The sequence below is a fragment of the Medicago sativa genome, chromosome 2 (assembly GCF_051527215.1).
Source record: "Medicago sativa cultivar Bolivia chromosome 2, Bolivia_mono, whole genome shotgun sequence".
NCBI classification, from domain to species: domain Eukaryota; kingdom Viridiplantae; phylum Streptophyta; class Magnoliopsida; order Fabales; family Fabaceae; genus Medicago; species Medicago sativa.
In genome coordinates, this window is record NC_140750.1 from 51,699,835 (window position 1) to 51,723,270 (window position 23,436).

The following is a 23,436-nucleotide window of genomic DNA, read 5'->3' on the forward strand; positions in this document are numbered from 1 at the left end:
GACAAAGGATAATTTGGTCAGACGAGACGTTATTTCTCAAGAAGCTCATTATTGTTTGAGTGAGTGCGGCAAAGTTGAATCAACTCAACACTTGTTCTTTCACTATGAATTATTCAGTTCTCTTTGACAGCTAGTGTGGTCTTGGATTGGTATTTATTCGGTCGAACCTCATAATATTATAGATCATTTTATTCAGCTTTCTCACTCTAAAGGAAGCAATATCAAATTAAAAAAAAAAATTGTCATTCATACTACTTTAATAAAAGCAATCTTCCATTGCCTCACAAGTCACAACACACATATATAAATGGATCAATTAATCTCCAGAACTTTGAGAGCAACTAAAATTTGTATTTAAATGTAAAGTAAAATTTGTCATAGACCAATTCCAAATTATAGGAAAGAAAAAAATAAATAAATAAATAATTTGAGGCATTTATAAATGTGTGAAGCTAGCTTATAATTTAATTATAACAGAACATGTAAAGCTTTAGGTAAAGTCTCATGAGCAGAAAACGATGGAGAATGCATGTTGAATTCAGTTGAAATGAATTGAGCACTTTCTTCCATTGAAATTTTGTTGATTAATTGATGCAAAACCCTTTCTTGCTCTTCTCCATCACTCCATTCATAAATTTTAGCTTTAACAAGTGAAGGATCTTTGCATATCAAGTCCCATACTGGGAAGTTCTTCCTTGGCATCACAAAGTCTTTTTCTTTAAGGCTCAAGCTTGGACAATAATCTCCACTACCATCACCAAGATAGATAAATCTTTTATTTTCCTCACATGATATAGAGTCTTGGATTCTCTTTATGATTAGTCCCTGTAATCATATGATTTAGAATAAGAACTTGGCATAGAACATTATATATATGACTCTAAAAAATAATAAATATTTTTCCGAAGACTAAAAAATAACAAAAACTTTTACAATTATGACATATATGTATAGAGATAGGTAGATATTAGATATACACCTTGCACATGTTTGGAGGGCACAAATTACATCTGTGAGGACGCTTGTTGAGATCATGGAAAGGAAAAATTCTCAATCTTCCTTCTTCATCAACATAACCTGGATTAGTGTTAATCTCCGAGAAGCATTCCCTAATTCCAAAGTGCTTTAGAATTGTTTCAATGAAAAATGTGTTTGCATCACTTATAATCCTCAAATCACACCTGAAAAAAATTACAAAATGCAACCATATGATTCCCCTCTAGTTTTTCGTATAAAGTTTAAAGAAGATCGGATTTTGTTTATATAAATAGATCATTCTTAATTTTGTTCCCTCTAATTTTTTTTATGAAAAAGCAATGGTCTCCAAACATTTTAGGTGCACAAATTTTGACATGTTAAAATAAATTAAATGTGATATCATATATGGCGACTAAAAATAAAGACAATATATTTATAAGACAAAATTTATTTTAATATGAGTTTTTGGTCCTTATAAATAATATCATATTTTATTTTTCAGAGGTGCTATTTATCGAGAAATAAATCATCCTGAAGGATTCCCGACATTTATGCACTGTTGGATTTGTTTTGTTTCCAGGAATACATGATGTTATTGAAAAACAAGGTGGTGCCCACATGGTCCCACATGGTTACCTTACACCATCGGGATGATATCGTGAAATCAGTTTTCGGGAAAAGTAGCATTTTTCTTTATTTTTAGTATCTATTTGTATACAATGACATGTTTTCAACATTTAACAACTAGGATCAATCTTTTGCCAAAAAAAAACTAAGATCAAACTTACTACGGAAATGGGGACTATTCCTTAAAGAAATATTTTTTAGACTAAACAAACAAATGTATGTTTATAGGATAAAAACTTATTTAACACTTATTTTTAATATTATAATAATTTTTGCAGAGAAAACCGAAAAGAACAAAAACAAAAATAAATGGAGTTTATAGATACCCTAACGCATTGGCTGCTTTAATAGCATGGATAATTCTAGGGTGTATAGGAATCCTCTTCAAAACTTGCACAATGTCTTCTATTGTTTTTCCATTAGAATGAAGCTCCATCATCATCCTATCCTATAAAGCAAAAACAACAAAACAAAAGAGGGTTAGTTAATATTTATGTCATATAAACACAATGTAGATTATATTAGAATAGATTAGAGGAGGCAAAAAGATATATCATTTGAAAAAAAAAATAGAGCATAAAACACAAATGTTCGAGTAAATCAAAGGCTTACCATGAGATTGTTCAATGGCATGGTGGGAAAGAGTTGATTGAACAAATCAGTGAAACCCAATTCATCAACAACCCAGTTATCGCTGTCACATTCGATAATGGTTTTGTCAAAGTCGAAAACCACTACAATACTAGCCATAATGGTGACGAAGAAATATTTTGTTTGTTTTTGAAAAAACCAAGAATTTATTATACTGCAATACGTAGCACAAGACATACAAAAAAAGCACGTAAAGAAATGATACAATTCAAAACGCCTGTATCAAGAGACGCGCCAAACACCAACTAATACAGACCAAACAAACAGCTAGGACACAACCAAAAACATAAAATTACAATCCAAAAACAAAGCCCAGCTAAAACATAACGGAAATGATTAATAGTGCGAATCATTATCCTACAAATAGTAATGAATGAGACGTGTATTCTTGCCTTAGTGGAAATCTGTTTTACCAACTTGAAAAAAAAAAAAATCAAACCAAATCAATCAGAACCAATGCGGTTTATATTAATTCGGTTGTTGCGGTTTTTCATGACACAATACAATTTTTTGTTTTTAAAATCAAATTCAAGTTAAAAAGTTAAAAACAACTTAAATGTTTCAAATTTTATACAACGGTACAATTTCATTTATCTTTCAGTAATATTGTAACAACATAGACCAAATTTAAAATATAGACAAAAAAGTAACTCTGATAAGTGATATGAAATGTAAAAGAATAAGGTTTTATCACTCTCTAAATGTTCTCACTGTCTTTCTATGATTTAAGATATATCTAACATTAACAAATATGAAAAAGTGCAACTAACATCAAACTAAAGCACATAAATACATTTTTGAAATAAAAAACAAATAAGAAACTTAACAAGAGAACAAAAAGTATGTCATTCTATAAAAGTTCTCGTTGAGTTTTTATGAATATTAGTTTGGATGACATAAATTTAATTAATATTTCTCTTATGTTGCGGTTTGGCGTAGTACCATTTTAGTTCGGTTGGTAAAATAAAAACCACAAACCTAACCAAACAATGTTGTTGAGTCAAAAAATGATCCGAATACATACAAATTAAATGCATTTTTTTGCTGTTTCGGTTTGAGTTAGTTCAGTTTGCGGTTTTTCTATTATGTTGGTTTTGTTTTGAACACCCTAATAAAAAAGGACAACATTAGCTCATCAACATGACTGCATCTGCCACAAGACACCCCCTGGTACACCACAAAAACATCTCGAAAAATCTTAACCCCCACTGGCCGAACACAAACAACAGGAACACAATCACGGACAAAATAACCGTTTCCCATAGCGATCCATACAACCTCTCGGATAGGGATGGACCCATAAGTTTCAAGTAATATGGGCAATTTTAAAAAAGCATAAATATACATATAATTGTTCTTTACAATTTTTCATATTTTGGATACATTTAATGATTTTCTAATTTTGATGTCAATGAAAATCAACAAATTACAAAGGAAATCAAAGCTCCTTGTTCCCTATGTGACAATGTGGTCTTCGCTTCTCTCACGAATTGAGAATTTTGCGGTTTCTCATTTTGTTTTTTGACTGGAATGAGGTTCTCGTTCTGCAGTTTGTTGATTTAGTTAAATAAAGTATTATTGATATTTTTTGATAGATAGACATCATGAAAATATTCACTTAAAAACTCAAACGCACAAGTGGAGAATCCCATATTCAAACCTAGGTAGATACGACATCTAACTTAGGAATCATTAATGGGTTATAATTTATAGCGTGAGTCTTAATAACTTTGTCAAACTTTGCTACCATTTCTTTTTGTTCCATAGTGTATATAAATAATATTTTTTTTTTCAAAAGTAGGGATGGCCAAGGTTCAAATACAAGTGTACGTGACTTGCGATGATATGAATGTGCCTCTGATTATCAATTTGTGTTAATTGTTTATGTATGCTCTTAAATGCTATTATGATACTCCCTCCGTTTCACAATACTTGTCGTTTTTAGAGAATAATTTTGTTTCATTTTACTTGTCACTTTCAAGTTTCAATGCAACATTAATGATTGATTTGTCAATAATACCCTTATCTATTTATTGTAGAAAAAGAAATAATAAAATGAAATAATAAATGGTTAAGAGTATTACAGAAAAAACACAGAATTTAATCAAAATTAACAAAATTTATTTAGTTTCTTGGTATGTGTTAATTCATCAAAAGCGACAAGTATTGTGAAATGGAGGGAGTAAATGTCTAGCATGGTTATGTATGTCTATATGTCCTTGATTGTCATTACATACTTACATGTTAATATGTCCTTGGTTGTTCTCACATTTTCCAAGTTGATCTCACAGGTTAATTGTCTACACACCTTAATTTATGTGTTAATATGCATATAATTGTCGCCACATGATTAAATCCTCGTATGTTTCTATATGATAATATGTTTCGAAATGTTCCTACTTTTCCATAGTTTTTAATTGTCTAATTTTCCTTTATGGATAACATGATCCTACATGCTATCATAGTTTTTAATTGTCTAAGTGTCAATATGTCTCTAGATGATAAATGTGGTAAGGCTCAATATATTGAAACATGATGAATGTCTATGTATGCCGTTATGCAAACTATGAGAATATTTGTGATGCTCTTCTTACTTATAAGTTATCTTTCATGATTTTCGACTACTCATCCGCATGTTTGATTTTGCATAATGACATCACAACATTTGTGTGGAATGAGCGTGACAACAGGTTATTTAAGCAGAAAGAAAACACTATGCTTTAGTTATTGGAAAAGGTTAAGTCATATTCTTTATGGTGGCTGAAAACTAATTTTGTTTTTGGTATTCATCAGTGGTGGTTGAGCCCACTTTTGTGCTTGGGCATCGGCTAATTTATTTCTGTATTCAGGTTCTAACTTTATAGATTTTAGTATCTTTTTGGTACGTCTTGTGCTGAGGGAACTACTAGTCGGTGTTAATATAATTCATTTTTGCTTGTTAAAAAAAATTATTTTAATAAACATTCATTACTTTGATTCTAAGAGATTTTAAATTAAATAGTTTTGCCAAAATGTTATGTTAAAATGTAGAATGTTGCGTCCTAGGTTTTTATTTGAAAAAGAAATAAAAATTTGATACTTTATTTAAGGTATAACATCTAGAGTCTTCAAGAACTATATTATTATAAAGTAAACTACTTGAATATGTGAAACAAATAAAATGGGCTAAGTTATATTTATGAATGAGAATTAATAGCGTCGTTTCAATATGTTTAGGGACATAAAAAAAAAGATACAATCCCCTCATCTTAACCAAGTTGGGCATACAACTATAATTAGTTCTTCATATTGTATTATAACTAAATTGAACTTTTTTGCGATAGTTTTTTTTTTCCAATTTTTTAGGCCTAAAGCTCAAGCATGTGTTACTTTGACTTTAGGGTCCTGCCAATAAAGTGAAATGTTAAGAACCAACATAGGCGATCATGTAGTTTTTTTATCTACTTAAAACCATGTCCCACAAAGAAAGGGGCTGGGTGATCATTTGATGTGTGAAACTCGAGTGAAAATATTATGGGATAATACACATATTGAAACGATTTACAACAAATTCTTGTTATTTTATTTGAATATTGTTAAGATCCGAGGGTGGTAAGTAAAAACAAAGTGATGGAGATACTTAATTACAACCCTCAAAACTTACAAAATTATTACAAGGCCTAATTGAGATTTAAAATTTAGGTGGCATTTAACATGGACCAATGTAAAACTTGCCCATGATGGACCACTTATGATTATTGGTTAGATTTTAGTGGTTTATTAAATCTCATCATACACCTTCCACACCATATGAATTCTCTTTCTTCTTCCCTCTCTCCCTCCCTGCTCCACACCACGACCACCAACCCACTCTCACAATGGCTTCCAATGTAAACACAAATTAAAGTTCCAAGATTTAATGGATGTTGTTTCAAATTTAAGTTAGAAAATATTTCATATTTTCATCAAACACTTATAATAATATCATCCATTAAAAAAAATAACTTAAAATAATTCATTAAATTCAATTGGGAGTTGTTCGCACATACTAAGGTAAGAGATAAGGTTTGAATTCTTCAATTTTACTTAAGGGTTATAAGGAAGGTAAGTTTGGTCTTTGGGTAAATCATAGTGGTAAAATTTCAAGCTTCCATAGCTCTCCAGTTTCCTTAAGGGATGTAACCGGTAACTTGTTTATCTCAAAGGAAAGTGCAGTGAGATTCTTCTAGTTTCCAAATGCCGCCGGAAGTTCGTCGGAATACGGGTTGTTCGAGATAGAGATCAAAGAGAGAGTTTCGGTGAAGAGAGTTAACAAAAGAGAACCTGAGCGAAAGTTGTTGCAAATGTTTTTGTGAGAGTGGGTTGGTGGTGGTGGTGTGGGCAAGGAGGACTAGGAAGAAGGAAGAAGAAGCAGATGTCATATGGTGTGGAAGGTGTATAATAAGATTTGATAGATTTGCATAATCTAGCCAATAATCACAAGTGGTCCATCATGGGCAAGTTTTACATTGGTCCATGTTAAATGCCACCTAAAATTTATACCAAAAGAAAAAAGAGAAAATAAATACCATAAGTATAAACAATAGGGTATACAAAAACATTATGGAAAAAATACAAAACCAATTAAGACGAATATTGAGAATGTCAAATTGACAATACACTCACCGTTCATCTCCTTTCCAAAAATCCTTTTGTTTTGGACCTTTAGGCCCTTCCTTTGGACCCCAATTCATCTCATAGTTAAGCCAAGGTGGCTCTCTAATTTCTGACCCCAAATATTCATCAGCAACTATTTCATACCCTTTTACCATATCCATCACCAAATCACTCTTACATGCATCATTCCTTATACCAAACCCTCTCACACCTTGCATAACACACCCTGGCCTAGGAAACAAGGCATGACCATGCAATGAAGAATAAACCACAGGTCTATTTCCATTTTTAAACTCAAGGTCACATGCATCAACCCATTGACCCTTGCTATGTTGTGACAAATATACCTGCCATAATTCTCCACTAAAGTTGCTTACCCTTAATGTCACATGCTCCCAGTCTCCCACATGTTCACCTTTACTCCTCAATGGAATGTTCATGAATGCTACTTTTGCTCTTGCACCCCCATTAAATGGATAGAAAACCCACATGACTAAATCAGTGAAAGTTCCTCCTAGCATTGGTTTTACATGAACATAAGCTTTGGAACTTTGTAAATCTCCTTTTTTGACTCTTTCTTTCTCAGCTTCATCCATAGGCAGGTCCAACCAATAGCTAGACATGCCTATGGATGAACATCCTTGAGGAAGGTTTGATCCCGTTGGTTCAATTGGACTCGCATTAACGACACCATCTCTTTTTTGGTAGAGTATTGCCCCATTTATGAAAAACCATTCCACAGAAGATGGAAGGTACTTATCCATAGGATGCAAATACATGTATGGAGAGTAAGCCTTGATTAATGTCTCAATTTGGTGTAAATTAGGCATGGAAGAAAATCTATTAGCATTGGTATTTTTCAAACAAACAATAGGCAAAGTTTTAGAATTTTTCCTTCCACATTGAGCAAGGAAGGTTCCTACATAAACACCTTTAGCTTCAACACCTCTCTTGATTGGTCTAACATCATAAACATTGAACCTCTTGTTTTCTGTTCTCCAAAGCTTCATTGACTTGTATTTGATACATTCATCAGTGAGGTCTGATCTAACACACATAATTTTGTCTAGTGAAGGCTTCTCTTGGGAAGTAGTGACAACATGGCCAACAACTTTGTAGCCATCAGGTGCTACTGGTAACCAAATATAGCCTTGTATGTGATGTTTGTTTTGTAGAGACTTTATGTTACATACCAATTTGTAATCAAGTGGTTTTTTTAAAGCTTTGGTTGTGGGTGAAGAGTTATCTTTACCTACAAGAACCCAACCATGAAGAGGTTTGTTGTTTGGTTGGCAGTAGTATCCTAAAACAAAGAAACCTTCAGATAAACCTGTTGGTTCAAAAATTGTAACTCCAAGATCATCTGGTCCACCTTCATTGGTTGTCCAAACTTTGTTGAATGTTGAAATTTGTGACACTAATAAACCACCACCAAGATCAATGATGCCACTTGCAAATCCATCACCTTCAAATAAAATGATAAGCCAATAAAAATCATCCCAAAATTCAAAAAAAATAAATAAAATGTTAACTACATTGCTTATTTAGGAAATAGGTATATCAGCAGGTGTATATATATAGAATAAAGCAAATAGGTGTAGAAATCTAGGAACCATTGACACCAACATCGGACATGACACTAACACATTGGGATCAATTAATAGTTTATGAAAATAGAATAATTAAATATAATCACATGTGTTGGTGTCAAACACAAAATACACGTTCAGTCTGAAGTGTTGGTGCTAAATATCTACAAATCATGTGACTCATACCTGTTGGAAAAACTGGTATATCAGCAGGAAGCTTAAATGAGGTTTGAATGAGTGGACTTTTCTTTTTCTTGGAATTGCTAAGAGAACTCAACATTGCTAAGTGTTGTCGTATAGGAAGGCTGAATGTTATTCAATATATATATGACTATTGTTACCTAAATTTTAAAAAGGTGCACTTTGCAAGAAGCATATTCTTTTCTTGTAACTTTGCTGCAAACATAGGTTGTTATAATGAAAATAGTAATAATATAACAGAAGAAGAATAATCCTTGAAATATGAAAAAGTGGTGTCCTATAATTATCCCCTACTTTATATATAAATAATCAAGCACCTTCCTTGCTTGGTCTTAGAGAGATACTTCCAAGAAGAATCTTCTTTTGCTTTCGAAATTTCATGACTATCTTAGATGCTAGATGGCGTTAGCCAAATTGTATCAAATTACAAAATAACTAACAGATTGAGAGAGGAAAGTATATTTTTGAATCATAAGGTTTAATTAGGTGAAAAGAGAGCTTGTAATTTCATTTACTGCACAACATTGCATATTTCATCTTTTTCTTTTATTTAGAGATGATTTTCCAAAAAGAATCTTCTTTTCAGAATGAAATACCATATATAGAAAGGTCCCTGAATAATTCAAACATGAAATTGATCAGTTATAGGTCAAACGAGTACGTTGACTATAAACGAGTATGTAACTCAAATGACCTTTCTGCATATGTATTAGAGTATAGTGAATAAACCCTAGTTAGTTGATAACTAAACTATGGTTAGATAGTTGGTTAGGTAGTTAGGAGTTAGTTAGACTAACTCACCATTATAAATAAGTCTCAACTATTGTATTCTCAATAATCTTTATCAAATCTAGTTCACTTTACTATGAGTATCTCCCACATGAATACTCCTATGCTCTCTCTCTCTCTCTCTAGCTTATCACTATGATCCTTATCTTTGGGATTCCATGATTCGAAACAATATGAATATATGGAAATTCCTGCACATTATATCCTTGAACCAGCCTTTGTTTCCTCACCAGCCCTCGACTACCTTTCAACCAGAACAAATGCACCAGAGTTAATAAGAGTGTTGGTCAAGTAACTGGAAAAACAACTTTAAAAATTATTAATAAATTTAATTTAGCCTTTATAAAATAACAATCGTTTGTTTATATAATAATTGTTTTTAATAAAATTAATGAAGAATGTCACAATGATACAAATTATATTATATATAAAGACTATTTTGCGTTGTTTTTAAAATACTGTAAAAGCTTGGAAAGCCTTAGCACAACGGTAAAGTTGTTGTCACAAGTTAAGTTTATGTACAATTTGCATATTAAAAAATGACACAAAAATAAAACTAAGTTAAAGGATGATGATTGCAATTTTACTAATAACTTAATATTTTCTTTCCCCCCACAACTATAAATCACTATCCGTTGAGTCAACACCAGCAACACCAAGTTGCTCTCTTATGTCTTTTCTTGAGAGATGTTGCTCTCTTATGTTAGAGTTCAACACAGAGTGAAAACTAAATTTAATCATTCACAATTTTCTCGTGCTCCAATTTATTTTTGACAATTTAATTTTCTCGTTCTTGAGAGATGTTGCTCTCTAACCTTTTCATATTGTGACAAATTATTCCATTTGTTAGAATGAGCCGGAGAAGCTGACAATGATATGTACTAATGTGTCTTTAGTATAAAAATGTGAATGATTGATTAATTTGTGCATTCCTTTTTGTTTGAGACTAAATTGGACGTAAAGAAAATTATGAAATTAATGTTTACTTCGATATAATTCTACAAATCAAATCACACCCAAATTGAACAAAATTTTCATAAGCATTGAAGAAAATTCATTTTACACCAAACACCCTCAAATGAAGCCGCTTTCAAATAATTTCCAGCAAAATCATCTCTAAATGATAAAAAAAAAAATATGACAAAACCATATATTGGAATACTAAAACACAAAATTCATGTCACAAACAACGCACACCCCTTCAACAAACAAAACCTTGTGTTACGTAAAAATGCCTCAATGACGTATAAAAGCAGCAACCATATAAATAACTTCCAAAGAACAAAACATAAGCACAAAACTAGAATTTTGAATTGCTACAGCGAAAAATAAGTACAAAAAAACACATACCCACCTTGTGTTCGATAAAATGCCCCCACAAAGCACCTCCAAAAACTCAACACCAAACAATTAGAAAAATGAAGTTTGGAAACTGGCCAAGATATTTTACTCCGTTCGGCACCGTTCACATTTTCCGGTGGTAACGGCAGTTGAAGGTTGGGCTGTGAGATATTGGCAGGAGCTTTTGAAGATGGCATAGGTGGTGAGAAGCAGACATGTTTTCAGCTGTTTTACAATCTACCTTTGTGTTTTTAGTTGAGCCAAATGCTAAACAGTGAAAAAAAAAATGTTTCTGGAACAAAAATCACAACATATATATCTATTATGGTCTACTAATATGAAAAAATAATGTGATGCTTGAACTTTGATGTGCTATATATGAGCATTGATCGAGTCTTATACACTCCCTCTGGTCTCGAATGTAAGAAACAAAACAAAAAAATTGATGGTCTCAAATGTAAGCATATAAGTATACAAAAGTCATCCATTAAATCCACTGTTCCAACACTTTCCAAAGATTTTCCAATGGTGGAGTTCAAAAGTCATGTTTCTTATAAAATGTTTCTATCATTAATGTCTGAATGTGTATTGCTCAAAGACAAGGGCAAAATTGGAAAAATTGTATTTTTTATAATGACTTAAATGCCGTCAATCCACTTTCATAATAGGTGTGCTTTTTTTTGTTTCTACATTCAAGACCGGAGGGAGTATTTGGTATGTATTGTATCCCACCAATATATTAAGTGGATAGGTTGACTATTTGTTGGTTGACTTTGGAACAAACAATTGTGGATATAACTCAGAATCACAAGTCCACAACCCAAAATAATCATACAGCCTAATTCAGTCTCTACTTTTCCTTGTTAACATGGCAGATTCATTTCTCTTTGATATTGCTGATTCACTCCTTGAAAAGCTTGCTTCTTATGCTCATGAAGAAGCTTCAAAAGCCTGCGGTGTGTATGAAGATCTACAAGGGATCAAAGACACCTTGTCAATTGTCAAATGTGTGCTAATTGATGCTGAAGATAAGAAAGAGCAAAACCATGGTCTGCATGAATGGTTGAAGCAAATTCAAAACATCTGCTCCAGTGCTGAAGATGTGTTGGATGATGTTGAGTGTCAAAACTCGCAAAACCAACTTGTTCAAGCTTCTGGCAGCAAAAGGATGAAGGTAAGACACTTCTTTTCTTCGCCTTTTTCCCGTCTTAGGATTGCTAATCGAATCAAAGATGTTAGGGATAGATTGGATAAGGTGGTAGCTGATGGGAATAAGTTTGGTCTTGAGAGAATGAATTTTGCTGTAGAAAAGAGAGAAATGACTTATTCTCATGTCGATGCTTTAGATGTTATTGGAAGGGATAATGAAAAGGAAGAAATTATCAAGCTCTTGATGCAACCCTGCTGTCCTCGCCGAGGTGAGGAGGGCAATAAAAGTCTATGTGTTATTCCTATAGTGGGAATTGGAGGCTTAGGGAAGACCACACTTGCTAAGTTGGTGTTCAATGATAAGAGGTTGGATGAAGTTTTTCAATTGAAAATGTGGGTGTGTGTGTCATATGATTTTGACATTAGGCAGATAATTATTAAAATGATTAACTCAACTTCAGCTTCAACTCAAAGACCAGTTTTGGCTCTTGCTCACCAAGAAAACATTGACCACTTTGATATTGAGCAATTAGTGAGTCGTCTTAGACATAAGCTTTCAGGTAAAAAGTTTTTACTCGTCTTAGATGATATATGGAATGCTAACCGTTCAAAATGGATTGAGTTGAAAGATCTTATAAAAGTTGGTGCAGTAGAAAGCAAAATCTTAGTGACAACACGTAGTAACTCGATTGCTTCGATGATGGGAACGGTTCCCATGTATACTTTAAAAGGTCTTTCTTTGGATAATTGTTTGTCTCTCTTTGTCAAATGGGCATTTAAGGAAGGAGAAGAAGTAAATTATCCACATCTATCGGAGATTGGAAAAGATATAGCGAAAAAATGCCGAGGGATTCCATTAGCAGTGAGAACGTTAGGAAGTTCACTCTTCTCAAAATTTGATTTAGATAAGTGGGAGTTTGTCAGGGACTCCCAAATATGGACTTTAAGGCAAAACAAAGATGATATTTTACCTGTGCTTAAGTTAAGCTATGATCAAATGCCATCCTATTTGAGACATTGTTTTGCTTATTTTTCCCTTTTCCCCAAAGATTATCTCTTTACTCTTGGTGAAATTTGTAATCTATGGGATGTATTTGGATTAGTTCAATCACCAAATGGAAGTCAAAAGCTAGAGAACATTGCAAGAGATTATATAGATGAGTTACATTCAAGATCATTTCTTCAGGATTTTGAAGACTTCGGCCAGACATGTGTTTTCAAAGTACATGATTTGGTGCACGATCTTGCAATGTATGTAGCAAAAGACGCATTTGTGGTGGTAAACTCCTATACTCAAAATATACCTGAGCAAGCAAGACATTTATCAATTATTGAAAATGACTCACTTGGTCATGCTTTGTTTTCCAAGTCGAAAAGTGTGAGAACTATTTTGTGTCCCATCCAAGGAGTAGGTGTCGATAGCGAAACTCTCGTGGATTCATGGATATCAAGATACAAATACTTGCGCTATTTAGATTTAAGTGATTCTTCATTTGAGGAGCTGCCTAATTCGATTTCTAAATTGGACCTTCTCCGAGTTCTCATTCTTTCTCGCAACAGCAAAATCAGAAGACTTCCTCATTCTATATGTGAACTCCAAAATTTACAAGTGTTGTCAGTCAGAGGATGCATGGAGCTTGAAGCATTGCCTAAAGGACTAGGGAAGCTAATCAACCTCCGACAATTGTTTATAACAACAAAGCAATCTGTTTTGTCACATGATGAATTTGTAAGCATGAACCATCTTCAAACTTTGGGTTTTCATTATTGTGACAATTTGAAGTTTTTCTTTAACGCTGCACAACAACTCACTTCCCTTGAAACATTGTTTGTTCAATCATGTGGGAGCTTAGAGGTCTTACCTCTCTATATTTTTCCTAAATTACAAACTCTGTTAATTTCGGACTGTGAGATGTTAAATCCATGGTTGTGTAATGAATGCCCAATCACAAACTTGAGCTTGATGAAACATCTGTATCTTGGGGATTTTCCAAGTCTTTTGACGTTGCCTCATTGGATTTTAGGTGCTTCAAACACATTACTTTCCTTGGTAATTAAAAATTTTCCAAACCTTAAGTCGCTTCCCGAGTGTCTATCAATCATGACTTGTCTTAAGAGGCTTCAAATTGTTGACTGTCCTCAACTGTTGAGTCTTCCAAGTGACATGCATCACCTCGTTGTCCTTGAATATTTGGGAATAGACGGTTGTCCTGAATTGTGCCGAAAATGTCAACCTCAATTTGGTGAGTACTGGCCCATAATTTCTCATGTCAAACACGTTTTCATTGGAGATCCAAATGGAGAGGAAAACTGAAGTCGTCATCTGCCTTCAAGGTAAACAGATTGATTATTTTGTAAGTTTTATGTAAATCTTTGGGATAAATTTGTTTTCTTTGAATTAAGCATGGATATTTTTAGAGTTTTAGGTATTAATATAATTATTTTTTCACCTAATCTATCTAACAATATGAGTCTTGTTATTAGAAGAAAATATGCATAGTCTGTTTATTCTGCAAATGTGCATAATTATTTTTCTGGGCAATCTTTATACTACTACTGGATCTGTGTGTTTCAAAGCATGGATTGGTAGTCAAAATCATAGCACAAAGTTGAGACTAGAAAACAGTAATTAAGAGTTAAAATATAGTTATTTTGGGATCTTATTTGCAAGGTTATGCTAGGGTAGCTGTCTTTTTCTGCATAATTATCATGCATGTACTGCACCGACTTGTTTTTAAAAATTGTATACTGATATTTAAGACTCTAAAGCACGTTCATGGGACTTTTGTATCAGTTGGTGCAAGTTGACAGTTTATAGATTACTTAACAAGTTAGCTAGTGTATTTTGAATGTGTCAGCTGAAAAAATTTCTGTTTTGTGTTCAGACTGAGAGCATAAGTTTTAGTATAATATACTATTAGGAAAAGCCTTTTAAAGAAGCATTTAGTTTCTTAAGTTTTGACATTGATAGACCAAAGATGTAGAGTAAGAAAAGTGACAAAAGTTCAAATTTTGATAGTTATATCTGAGCCAATTGAGAAGTCTGCAAAAGATTGACTTCTAACACAGTTTTTGTGTCAATTATAGTCTCGACGAGGTTTACATACAGAAATAAACTTTGGTAAAATATCTGGGCAGAATCTAACATGATCTGCATATTTTGAGCAGTAGTATATCATCAGTTAGAAGCCCACTTAACTTGTGGGAAGGATGTTTGAAAAATATATAACCTTTTGTGGTTCTGCCATTTTTGTATAGTTGTTCTATGAAATTTAGTTTCATTAAGTTTTAAATGCACATCTAAGAATATAGGACTTAAATTTGAAGGAATTCATCTAGACTTGCAAATTTGGACTTCTGCACCTGCATCTAGCAACTATATTTAATGAGGATAAGTTATTGAATTTGCATTTAGATCTCAATTCTGTCCTAAGGAGTAATGCAATCTGCATAATAGACTTCTTTAAGTGATATTGGACTTGTCATAAACAAGGAAATAAAATTTTGAAATTGGCCCTTAATCCAATTGTAGCAATTATTATAAGTTATGAAGCCCCACAAAGACATGAGCATGATAGGGCATAGGAATGAGATTTTCTGCATAGAGAAATTCTGCTTGATGCATAATGCAGTGGAGTAAGTCAAATTCAAAGGACTTTAAACTATGTTTAAAAAGTGAAATTAAAACCATTAGTCAACTGATATGATAAACACAGCTTGGAATTGGAGGTTAGGGGCTTGATCCCAATTTGGTTGTAAGAGGGTCAGAGGCTAAGCATTGCTATGTGAATTGAAGTTTACTCCATGATTTGATGTTATACTGATTTTTTTTTTTTTTTGGTAAGTGCTTTGAAGTTATACTGATTGATTGTTGACCAAGAAATACTGAGGTCAAGTACTTCTAAAATTTGGAGCAATAATTACTACTTTCATTTCGTTTAATTTTTTTTTTTAATTAAACAAAAACTATGTAACCTCTTATACAATTGCACCAATAACATTATTCTCAATGAATTTTGAACTTTGTAAGAATCAATCTAACTAAAAAAGTCTACAAAATTCAAAATTCATCACCATTCCAATTACCCTTTTCCTTTGGACCTGTTGGTCCTTCCTCTCCCAGCACTTCTTTTGGTAAACCCATAATAATTTTTTCAAAAACATCTTTTAATTTCCCAGGCAATAACTTCTCAACATTCTTCAACTCATCATCTAGACTATAGTCAATATGTGGACCCCACTCCCTAAAAAAATTCAACCATGCTGGCTCTTTAACTTCAGACTCCAAATACTCTGCAGAAACCAATACATATTTTCCCATATCCATAACATTGCTACCTTTATCAGTATCATCTCTTGCACCTACTCCATTTTTCCCTAGTAGATGAAGGCCAGCATGTGGATATGATGCATGACCATGCCGAGAAGCATAAACCACAGGTCTTTGTGTCGGAAAATCAAAACTGCTATTATCAGTTTGAAACTCAAGTTGAGATGCATCAAGCCATGAACCACCATTATGTTGAGAGAAATAGACATGCCATAACTGACCATCCAAGTTACTTACCCTTAATGTCACATGCTCCCAATCACCAACATGTTCACCTATTTTCCCTAACTTCAAATTTATGAACTCTACTTTTGCTTTCCCAGGTCCATTAAAAGGGTAGAAAATCCACATGGCAATATCAGTGAATGTTCCTCCAAACATTGGTTTCACATGTACATAAGATTCTGCACTTTGTAAATTTCCTTGCTTGACCCTTTCTTTATTTGCATCATCAACAGGTAGGTCAAGCCAATAGGCACCATCATTGTTAGGATCCTGAGGAAGGTTAGTACCATTTTGTGCTATTGCAACAGGATTTGATTCTTCACCTTTCTTGTATAGTAACGCTCCATTGGAGAAAAACCAATTGACAGAGGAAGGTAAGTATTCTTCATCAGGATGCAAGTATAGGAATGGAGAGTAAGAGTGGAGTATTGTCTCAAGTTGTGTTAGATTAGGCATGATTTGTGAAATTTCATTGAGATTTTTCAAACATGAAATTGATGGAGGGTTGGTATTCTCACCATTTTGAGCAACGAAGGTACCAACGCGAACACCGGGAGCTTTAGTTCCTCTATTGATTGGTCTAACATCATAGAAATTTATGTCGTTTGATCCCCAAATCCATGTAGAAGACTCACATTGCTCTGTGAGGTCTGATCTGACACACATGACTTTGTTGGGGGAAGGTTTGTCTTGTGTTGTGGTGACAACAAGGCCTACAGCATGGTAGCCATCAGGTGCTATTGGTAGCCAAATATACAAAGGGGAGTCTTGATCAACCGTGACGGATGCAGTGTTCAATACTAGTGAGTAATCAACAGGTGGCTTTAAAGTGCCATTGCTCTTTCCTGAAATATCCTTTGCTACAAGAACATATCCAAAAAGAGGTTTGTTGTTGGGTTGGCTGTAGCTTCCTAACATGGAGTATCCATAAGTCAGTCCCGTTGGTTCATACACTGAGGTGCCTTGATCGTCCGGTCCACCTTCGTAGGCGCCCCAAACTTTGCTGAATGTTGATGCTTGCATCACATGCAGCTCACCTAGATTCATGACTGTGTTTGCGAAACTGGTACCTGTATGTTGCAATTCAACACTTGTTACAGTTAGCCTGCATTCACTATAATCTACTACAAGAGGACAGAAAATTGAAATCGCATAAACAATACCTTCACTCGAAGAAGTTTGTGCAATAGGAAGCTTGAATGTGTGGTCAATGGGGCGAGAGCGGGATACCTGTCTCTTTTTCTTGAAGACATTCTTATTTTCTGGAAATGAAAACATGTTGCAAGACAATTTACATAATGTGTTAATGCAATGAGTATGAGATGATTTTATAATTATTATGTTCATATCTTATTATAAAATCAACTTTTAAGTTGAGGAGTGTTACTATAAACTCTTTTCAAGCATAGTTCTCAATGTGAATCTAATTCAGGGTAAGCATCTATGAGACACCTAAAAATTAATCTTCTAGGGAAATCTTGTGGTTATGAAATTAATCATCATTGTATTTGCTAAATTTTTACCAACACAAGGGAAAAACTCATGCAAAAAAAGTACTCGTTATCAAGTGCATACAGGAGTAAAATAAAACTTGCTCAAATATCAAGTTATTTTTTTTTTTGGAAATAAATATCAAGTTATTTTGTATGGACCATATTATTTTTTTCATAAAAAAACACGCCATGTTTCATAAAATCGATCTCCAGAAGTTAAAACCAATATTTCTTTTTTGGCAGAAAGAAGTTCACACCAATAAAAAAGGATGATGAATTAATTTAGTAAACGGGTAGCATATAAAACTAAAAGTCAGAAAAACTCGTATTTTGGTCTTATATGTTGTTGGGAGAAGGGTTGAATTGAAGTTAAGGAAAAGGACGAGAAACATAAACTGTGCTGTACCTCTCAAAAAAATAAACTGTGTTGTAGCATTAAAAAAACAATATTTTTAACGAAAACAAATTATACCAGGGGGTTATTAAAGACAAGGGGTTTTTAGTAAAAAAAAAAGTGAGTATGTTGCTAACTTACACTTTCATCTTTTTAAATTGAAGTAAGTTACACCGCTCAATATAGTTTTATTCGATTCATATTTTTGAAATTTGACCGTGTAAATTTACGTTTATATCATATAAATCATATGCATGTAAAATTTATACTGATCTAAAATAATTCGATATGGTTTTGAGAATTACAAAGATTAACGATGTGATATAAAAACGAATAAACCATTAATTTTGATGGGTCTCAATAGCATATCAAACGATTTCAGATTCATTTAAAAATTTACACCGATGATCTAAATATTATGAACTTACAATTTAACGGTCAAATTTAAAAAATATTAATCAAGTATAACGATATTAAGCGGTCTAACATTGGTGTAACGTTACTTTGGTGTAATTTGATCCCTCATTTATGTATAGGAAGGATCAAATTACACCGATATAATATTACACCAATGTTACACCGCTCAATATCGTTTTATTCAATACATATTTTTTAAGTTTGACTGTTGGATTGTAAGGTTATATTATATAGATCATTCATTTAAATTTTTATGAAAATCTAAATAGTAGGTAACAAAAACTTATACAATTCTCTCTCAAAAAAAAAAAAAAAAAACTTATACAATTCTATTGACTTAATTTCACTTTTGACCGCCATAGTTTTTCAATCGTTTGACTTTGACCTCTAGTTAACTCATTTTCTCACTTGTATATTACCATATTATTTAAATTATTATTTAAATAAAAATATTTGATGACAATGTATTAATGAATATTTAGTATATACAAAAAATTTTACATTATAAATATCAATATATAATATTATTTTTATATGTTTTAAGAGATGACTATGACACTTATAAATTCAATTGTATGATGAAATTTTTCTTCAAAAAAAATTGTATGATGAAATTAGTTTAATATAAATATAAAAATATTGCATAGTTTGCATATAATAAATATGATTGCTAAAATATGCACAATTTAAAAATCTAAAATGTAATAAATGGTACACCATTTTTAAATTTGTCACAAACATATTGCATTTTTATTTAGCGAAAATTTATATATTAAGAAAATGATAAATATGAAAGATTTAATATATACAAATTTTCCATTAAATAAATTTTCTACATCATCATAATTTAGTCAAAATTTGGTCAAAATATGTGTGACAAATTAAAATTAGGTTTTAAAATTTATGAGGGCCATAAAATAAAAAAATAAATTGTTAAAGTTGAGAGACCAAAATTGCTCAACTAAAGTTAGGGTTCAAAATCGTACAATTTTAAAACTAAAAGGATCAAAATTGTTCAATTGATATTAAAGAGGTTCAAAATTGCATAAACTTTAATTAAGTCAATTTTATTTTATCCTGAACATCAAACAAGTCTTAAATTTCTAACAAAAAATGACAATTTCATAGTTTCACTTGACAAGGAGAAAGGAACCAGATTATTTGGAAGTGTAAGTTTTAACAATGTAATAATTTGTTCCCGTGAAAAGAAAGAAAACGATGTACGTAAAGTAATAATATGCGAGAAGCTGCAACAAAATGTATGGAGCAAGTACACGTAAATTAACTTCTTAACGCATTGATCGCCAATTAAGTTCTCTACACCATTTTTTTTGAAGGATTCTCTACACCATTTTGTTCAACTATAATATATCAATGACTCATTTTATCACTGTCGTATTCTTTGTACGTATGGTTTTTTTCACCTTACATCCCAAATGGTATATACCTATTTTTTCTAATTATTTTGTGGCTTTCTCCAAGAAAAACATTTAGCAAATAAATAAATAAATAAAGATATGGTAACGATGGCGTCTTGTGCATGTTTACCTTAATAATACTTGCCAATTCAAAAATAAATAAAAATGGCACAGAAAAAAAGTACCTGAAACTTGATCCATTGGTGCAGCTGTAGGAACCCCCATTGCTTGAATTGCCATGAAAATCACAACACAAACACAAAGAATCCCCACATTCATGCCCATTTCTATAATCCCTTATTTCCACAACCTCAGATCTCTATGCACAACTCAGCCCTACCAATAGTCAACTCTCTTTTATTTTCACACTTGAAAAGCTCTAACACTTTTGCTAATTGCAGTTGTTAGTGATGGTTGTTACTGCCCAATTCTCAGCTCTGTCCTATAAATATATATATAAGTGGTTTTTTGTGATCCACTCACGGTATCTCATTATTAAATTGAGTATCCTTTGAAAAGGTATGTCACTATTTTTTTCCTCAATTCTCATTTCCCACTTTTGGTAATGAAGATTCCAAATCTTTATTTTATTTTTCTATGTTTTTTTTCTCCTTTTGTCCCTTTCATTAAGCCTGAACTATGGACAATAAAAAATAGCGTATAATAATGTAATAATGGAATGTGTAAGACATTACATAATGGAGTCATTGGGCTGCATTGTATTGTTCAGTTACGAAGATGTCGGTTTTTATGACGTAAATTTGCTTATTACTAGGTATGGTAAGTTACTTGAACAAACACAATTATCATATGCCAAATACTTAGGTTACAACTGGAAGAATTGACTATGACAGGCTATCAACATAAAAGTTTGAACAAATTATTAAATAATAATTAATGGGGTGGAATCTATGTAGTAATATACTTTTTTTTTTTTACAAATGTAGTAATATACTCTCCGGTCCTAAATATAATAGAATATTCCTTTTCCAGAATTATTGAATATATAACGTATTTAGTTTATATTATAGTCTATATACATAAATTATTCAATTAATCTAAAAACAGCGATGTTATATATCCCGAGGGAAAAACTCACTAAGCGGTCGTGAACCATGATTCAGCCAAAAGAAAATTTTTGAACAAGCAAAAATGAGATGTATTACCACAAGGAAAGGGTTCTACCTTCTAGCACAAGATGTGCAAAGAAGGTTAGAACAAGAAACACCAAGTATCCTGAATATTTACAATAAAGACAGTCAACTGATGCCCAAACAAGCAAGGGGTTGCTGCCATCACAAATGGTAACCAAAAGGAAAAACAACTTTTTTTTTGCTTTAAGCCAATTCAAGGAAGTAATTTTGATCTTTTCCATGAGATGCATAATAGGATTTAATTTCTTAGAAAACAGTCTGTTATTCCTTTCGATCCACAACACATAAACTGTGCATAACCAAATCAGCTGCAAAAACGTACGTCGGGGTTTGTAACCTCCCGTGGAGTAAGCAAATTGGTGAAAGTGATCCATAATATGTTGGGGATCCACCGATTCCACTCCAATCCAGATTTTGACATGATGTCATAACTCACCAAAAATCGGACAATGAATTCCAAGGTGATCTGTTGTTTCGTTGTTACCACATCCGGACACACACAATTGAGAGTTTGACTGAATAATACCACGCCGCACCAAATTATCCTTTGTAGGCCACCTGTTGCGAAGTAGTCGCCACACACAAATTGAAACCTTTAAAGGAGCATTTCTATGCCAAATTACGTCAGTAACCTCATCGCGATCATGCATCTCCTGCCTCATAAGCATTTGATACACATCACAGACCGTATAGCCATTTACCACATTAGGACACCACTGCCAGACATTTGAAATAGTTTCCTGCAAAGTAACATTAGAAAGCAAAGATATACATTCAATCATGAGATCCTCCTCCCAAGCCAACAACCTTCGCCTCCACCCCCAAGCATCTCCACCTTCCCCCCACCCTAATAAACACATATCTGCTACCGTCTTAACCTTATAAACAGATAAATCAAACAACCTCCTAAACCTCTCCCTAAGCGGGACCGCCCCCACCCAACAGTCTGACCAAAAATAGGTGTTAATGCCATTACCTATTTTCACCTGAATGTTCTCCTCAAACCACCTACCACCCTCGATCCCAAAACCTTCGCGGCCAATTAAACTCGTTCCTTTCCGGAATTCATGGGTGGTCTTGCTTTGATTTTTTTTCTTTTTTTAAAGCGGTGCTCAAATAATTGTAAAATCCAAAGGATATGATTTTGCCAACTCACTCGTGAATTCATTCACGAATATTGTTTCGTTAAGTCTAGCATTTTCCATCTAAAAATTATTTTTCTCTTATATTTAATATTGGAGGGAGTCATCCAAATATATATATTTTTTTAAGGGACTATGTATATTTTTTGTAATCTCTCTAAATATATATTAAAAAAAAAATTACGTGAAAAATTGGTCGGGAAAAAAAACACAACACAATGTTTCATTTTTTTTTGGTACAAAAAAAAAAGATTCTTCTCTTATGTTTAAGACCGAAGGAAGTCGTCATCGTGAGCTTAGCTCAGTTGATATGGACAATGCAAAATATTTGCAAGGTTTGGGGCTCGAACCCCAGCCACCACAAAAAAAAAAAAAAAAAACCGAAGGAAGTCATCCAATATGTATATTTTTCTTTTTTAAGGGGACTATGTATATTTTTGTAATCTCTCTAAATGTAGAAATAATACGTGAAACAATGGTAAAAAAAAAAAATACAACACAATGTTTCATTTATTTTGAGAAATTAAAAAGATTCTAACTCATGAACATATAGACCATTTTGGGAGTTAAAATCCTCTTCATTTCCTCTCTCACTTTTCCTCGTCATTACTACTCTTTCCATCTCATTGTGATTGTCTTTTAAGGATTGTGTGTGGTTTTTAAGAAAATGATTAATTAAATTGATTTTAATGGTAAAATTGACATCATTTACTAAAACACTCCTATGAGTTGTAGTTAGTGGAGTAGTTATAGTTTAGAATATATCATTGTGACATTCGAGGTGAAGGAAAGAGAGGGTTATAGTTGAACTAGACCAATCTAATATAATATTTTTAAGCTAAAATATCATGCAAAGACATGCATTGACATGATACATGATATCATCAGTAGTGAATTAGAGGC

The 23,436-nt window shown here is 32.7% G+C and overlaps 4 protein-coding genes across 5 annotated transcripts; 1 reads left to right on the forward strand and 3 right to left on the reverse strand.

Moving 5' to 3' along the window:
- Positions 1–341: 341 nt before the first annotated feature.
- Positions 342–2,809, reverse strand: LOC146948732 (inorganic pyrophosphatase 2-like). Its single transcript, XM_085741466.1, has 4 exons — positions 2,218–2,809; positions 1,932–2,053; positions 980–1,181; positions 342–825 (listed from the first exon to the last, which is right to left on the reverse strand). Exons 1-4 carry the CDS (start codon positions 2,431–2,433, stop codon positions 469–471), a joined length of 897 nt encoding a protein of 298 aa, XP_085597592.1. The 5' UTR covers positions 2,434–2,809; the 3' UTR covers positions 342–468.
- A 3,974-nt stretch (positions 2,810–6,783) lies between these two features.
- On the reverse strand, positions 6,784–8,770 carry LOC146948733 (hypothetical protein At1g04090-like). Its single transcript, XM_085744924.1, has 2 exons — positions 8,667–8,770; positions 6,784–8,356 (listed from the first exon to the last, which is right to left on the reverse strand). The coding sequence occupies exons 1-2, from the start codon at positions 8,758–8,760 to the stop codon at positions 6,897–6,899; spliced, it is 1,554 nt and encodes a 517-aa protein (XP_085601050.1). The 5' UTR covers positions 8,761–8,770; the 3' UTR covers positions 6,784–6,896.
- Positions 8,771–10,406: 1,636 nt separating this feature from the next.
- On the forward strand, positions 10,407–17,849 carry LOC146948734 (putative disease resistance protein RGA3). 2 transcript variants are annotated; one of them, XM_085744926.1, is made up of 3 exons: positions 10,407–11,013; positions 11,687–14,294; positions 16,749–17,849. In XM_085744926.1, the coding sequence occupies exon 2, from the start codon at positions 11,980–11,982 to the stop codon at positions 14,272–14,274; it is 2,295 nt and encodes a 764-aa protein (XP_085601052.1). In that variant the 5' UTR covers positions 10,407–11,013; positions 11,687–11,979; the 3' UTR covers positions 14,275–14,294; positions 16,749–17,849. The 2 variants fall into 2 exon arrangements, with proteins under 2 accessions (XP_085601052.1, XP_085601051.1); XM_085744925.1 differs by lacking the exon at positions 10,407–11,013 and having other exon boundaries at positions 11,581–14,294.
- Positions 15,868–20,579, reverse strand: LOC146948735 (hypothetical protein At1g04090-like). The gene is made up of 2 exons (XM_085744927.1): positions 20,423–20,579; positions 15,868–17,777 (listed from the first exon to the last, which is right to left on the reverse strand). The coding sequence occupies exons 1-2, from the start codon at positions 20,520–20,522 to the stop codon at positions 16,021–16,023; spliced, it is 1,857 nt and encodes a 618-aa protein (XP_085601053.1). The 5' UTR covers positions 20,523–20,579; the 3' UTR covers positions 15,868–16,020.
- Positions 20,580–23,436: the final 2,857 nt, after the last annotated feature.

Coding starts and splice junctions, on each gene's coding strand:
- LOC146948732 (XM_085741466.1), bottom strand. CDS start 2,433: ATGTCTTGTGCTACGTATTGCAGTATAATAAATTCTTGGTTTTTTCAA. Junction 2,054..2,217: donor TGCCATTGAACAATCTCATG/GTAAGCCTTTGA, acceptor TTTGCTTTATAG/GATAGGATGATGATGGAGCT. Junction 1,182..1,931: donor AAAGCAGCCAATGCGTTAGG/GTATCTATAAAC, acceptor AATTTTTTTCAG/GTGTGATTTGAGGATTATAA.
- LOC146948733 (XM_085744924.1), bottom strand. CDS start 8,760: ATGTTGAGTTCTCTTAGCAATTCCAAGAAAAAGAAAAGTCCACTCATT. Junction 8,357..8,666: donor TATACCAGTTTTTCCAACAG/GTATGAGTCACA, acceptor TTTTATTTGAAG/GTGATGGATTTGCAAGTGGC.
- LOC146948734 (XM_085744925.1), top strand. CDS start 11,680: ATGGCAGATTCATTTCTCTTTGATATTGCTGATTCACTCCTTGAAAAG.
- LOC146948735 (XM_085744927.1), bottom strand. CDS start 20,522: ATGGGCATGAATGTGGGGATTCTTTGTGTTTGTGTTGTGATTTTCATG. Junction 17,778..20,422: donor ACCAATGGATCAAGTTTCAG/GTACTTTTTTTC, acceptor TTTCATTTCCAG/AAAATAAGAATGTCTTCAAG.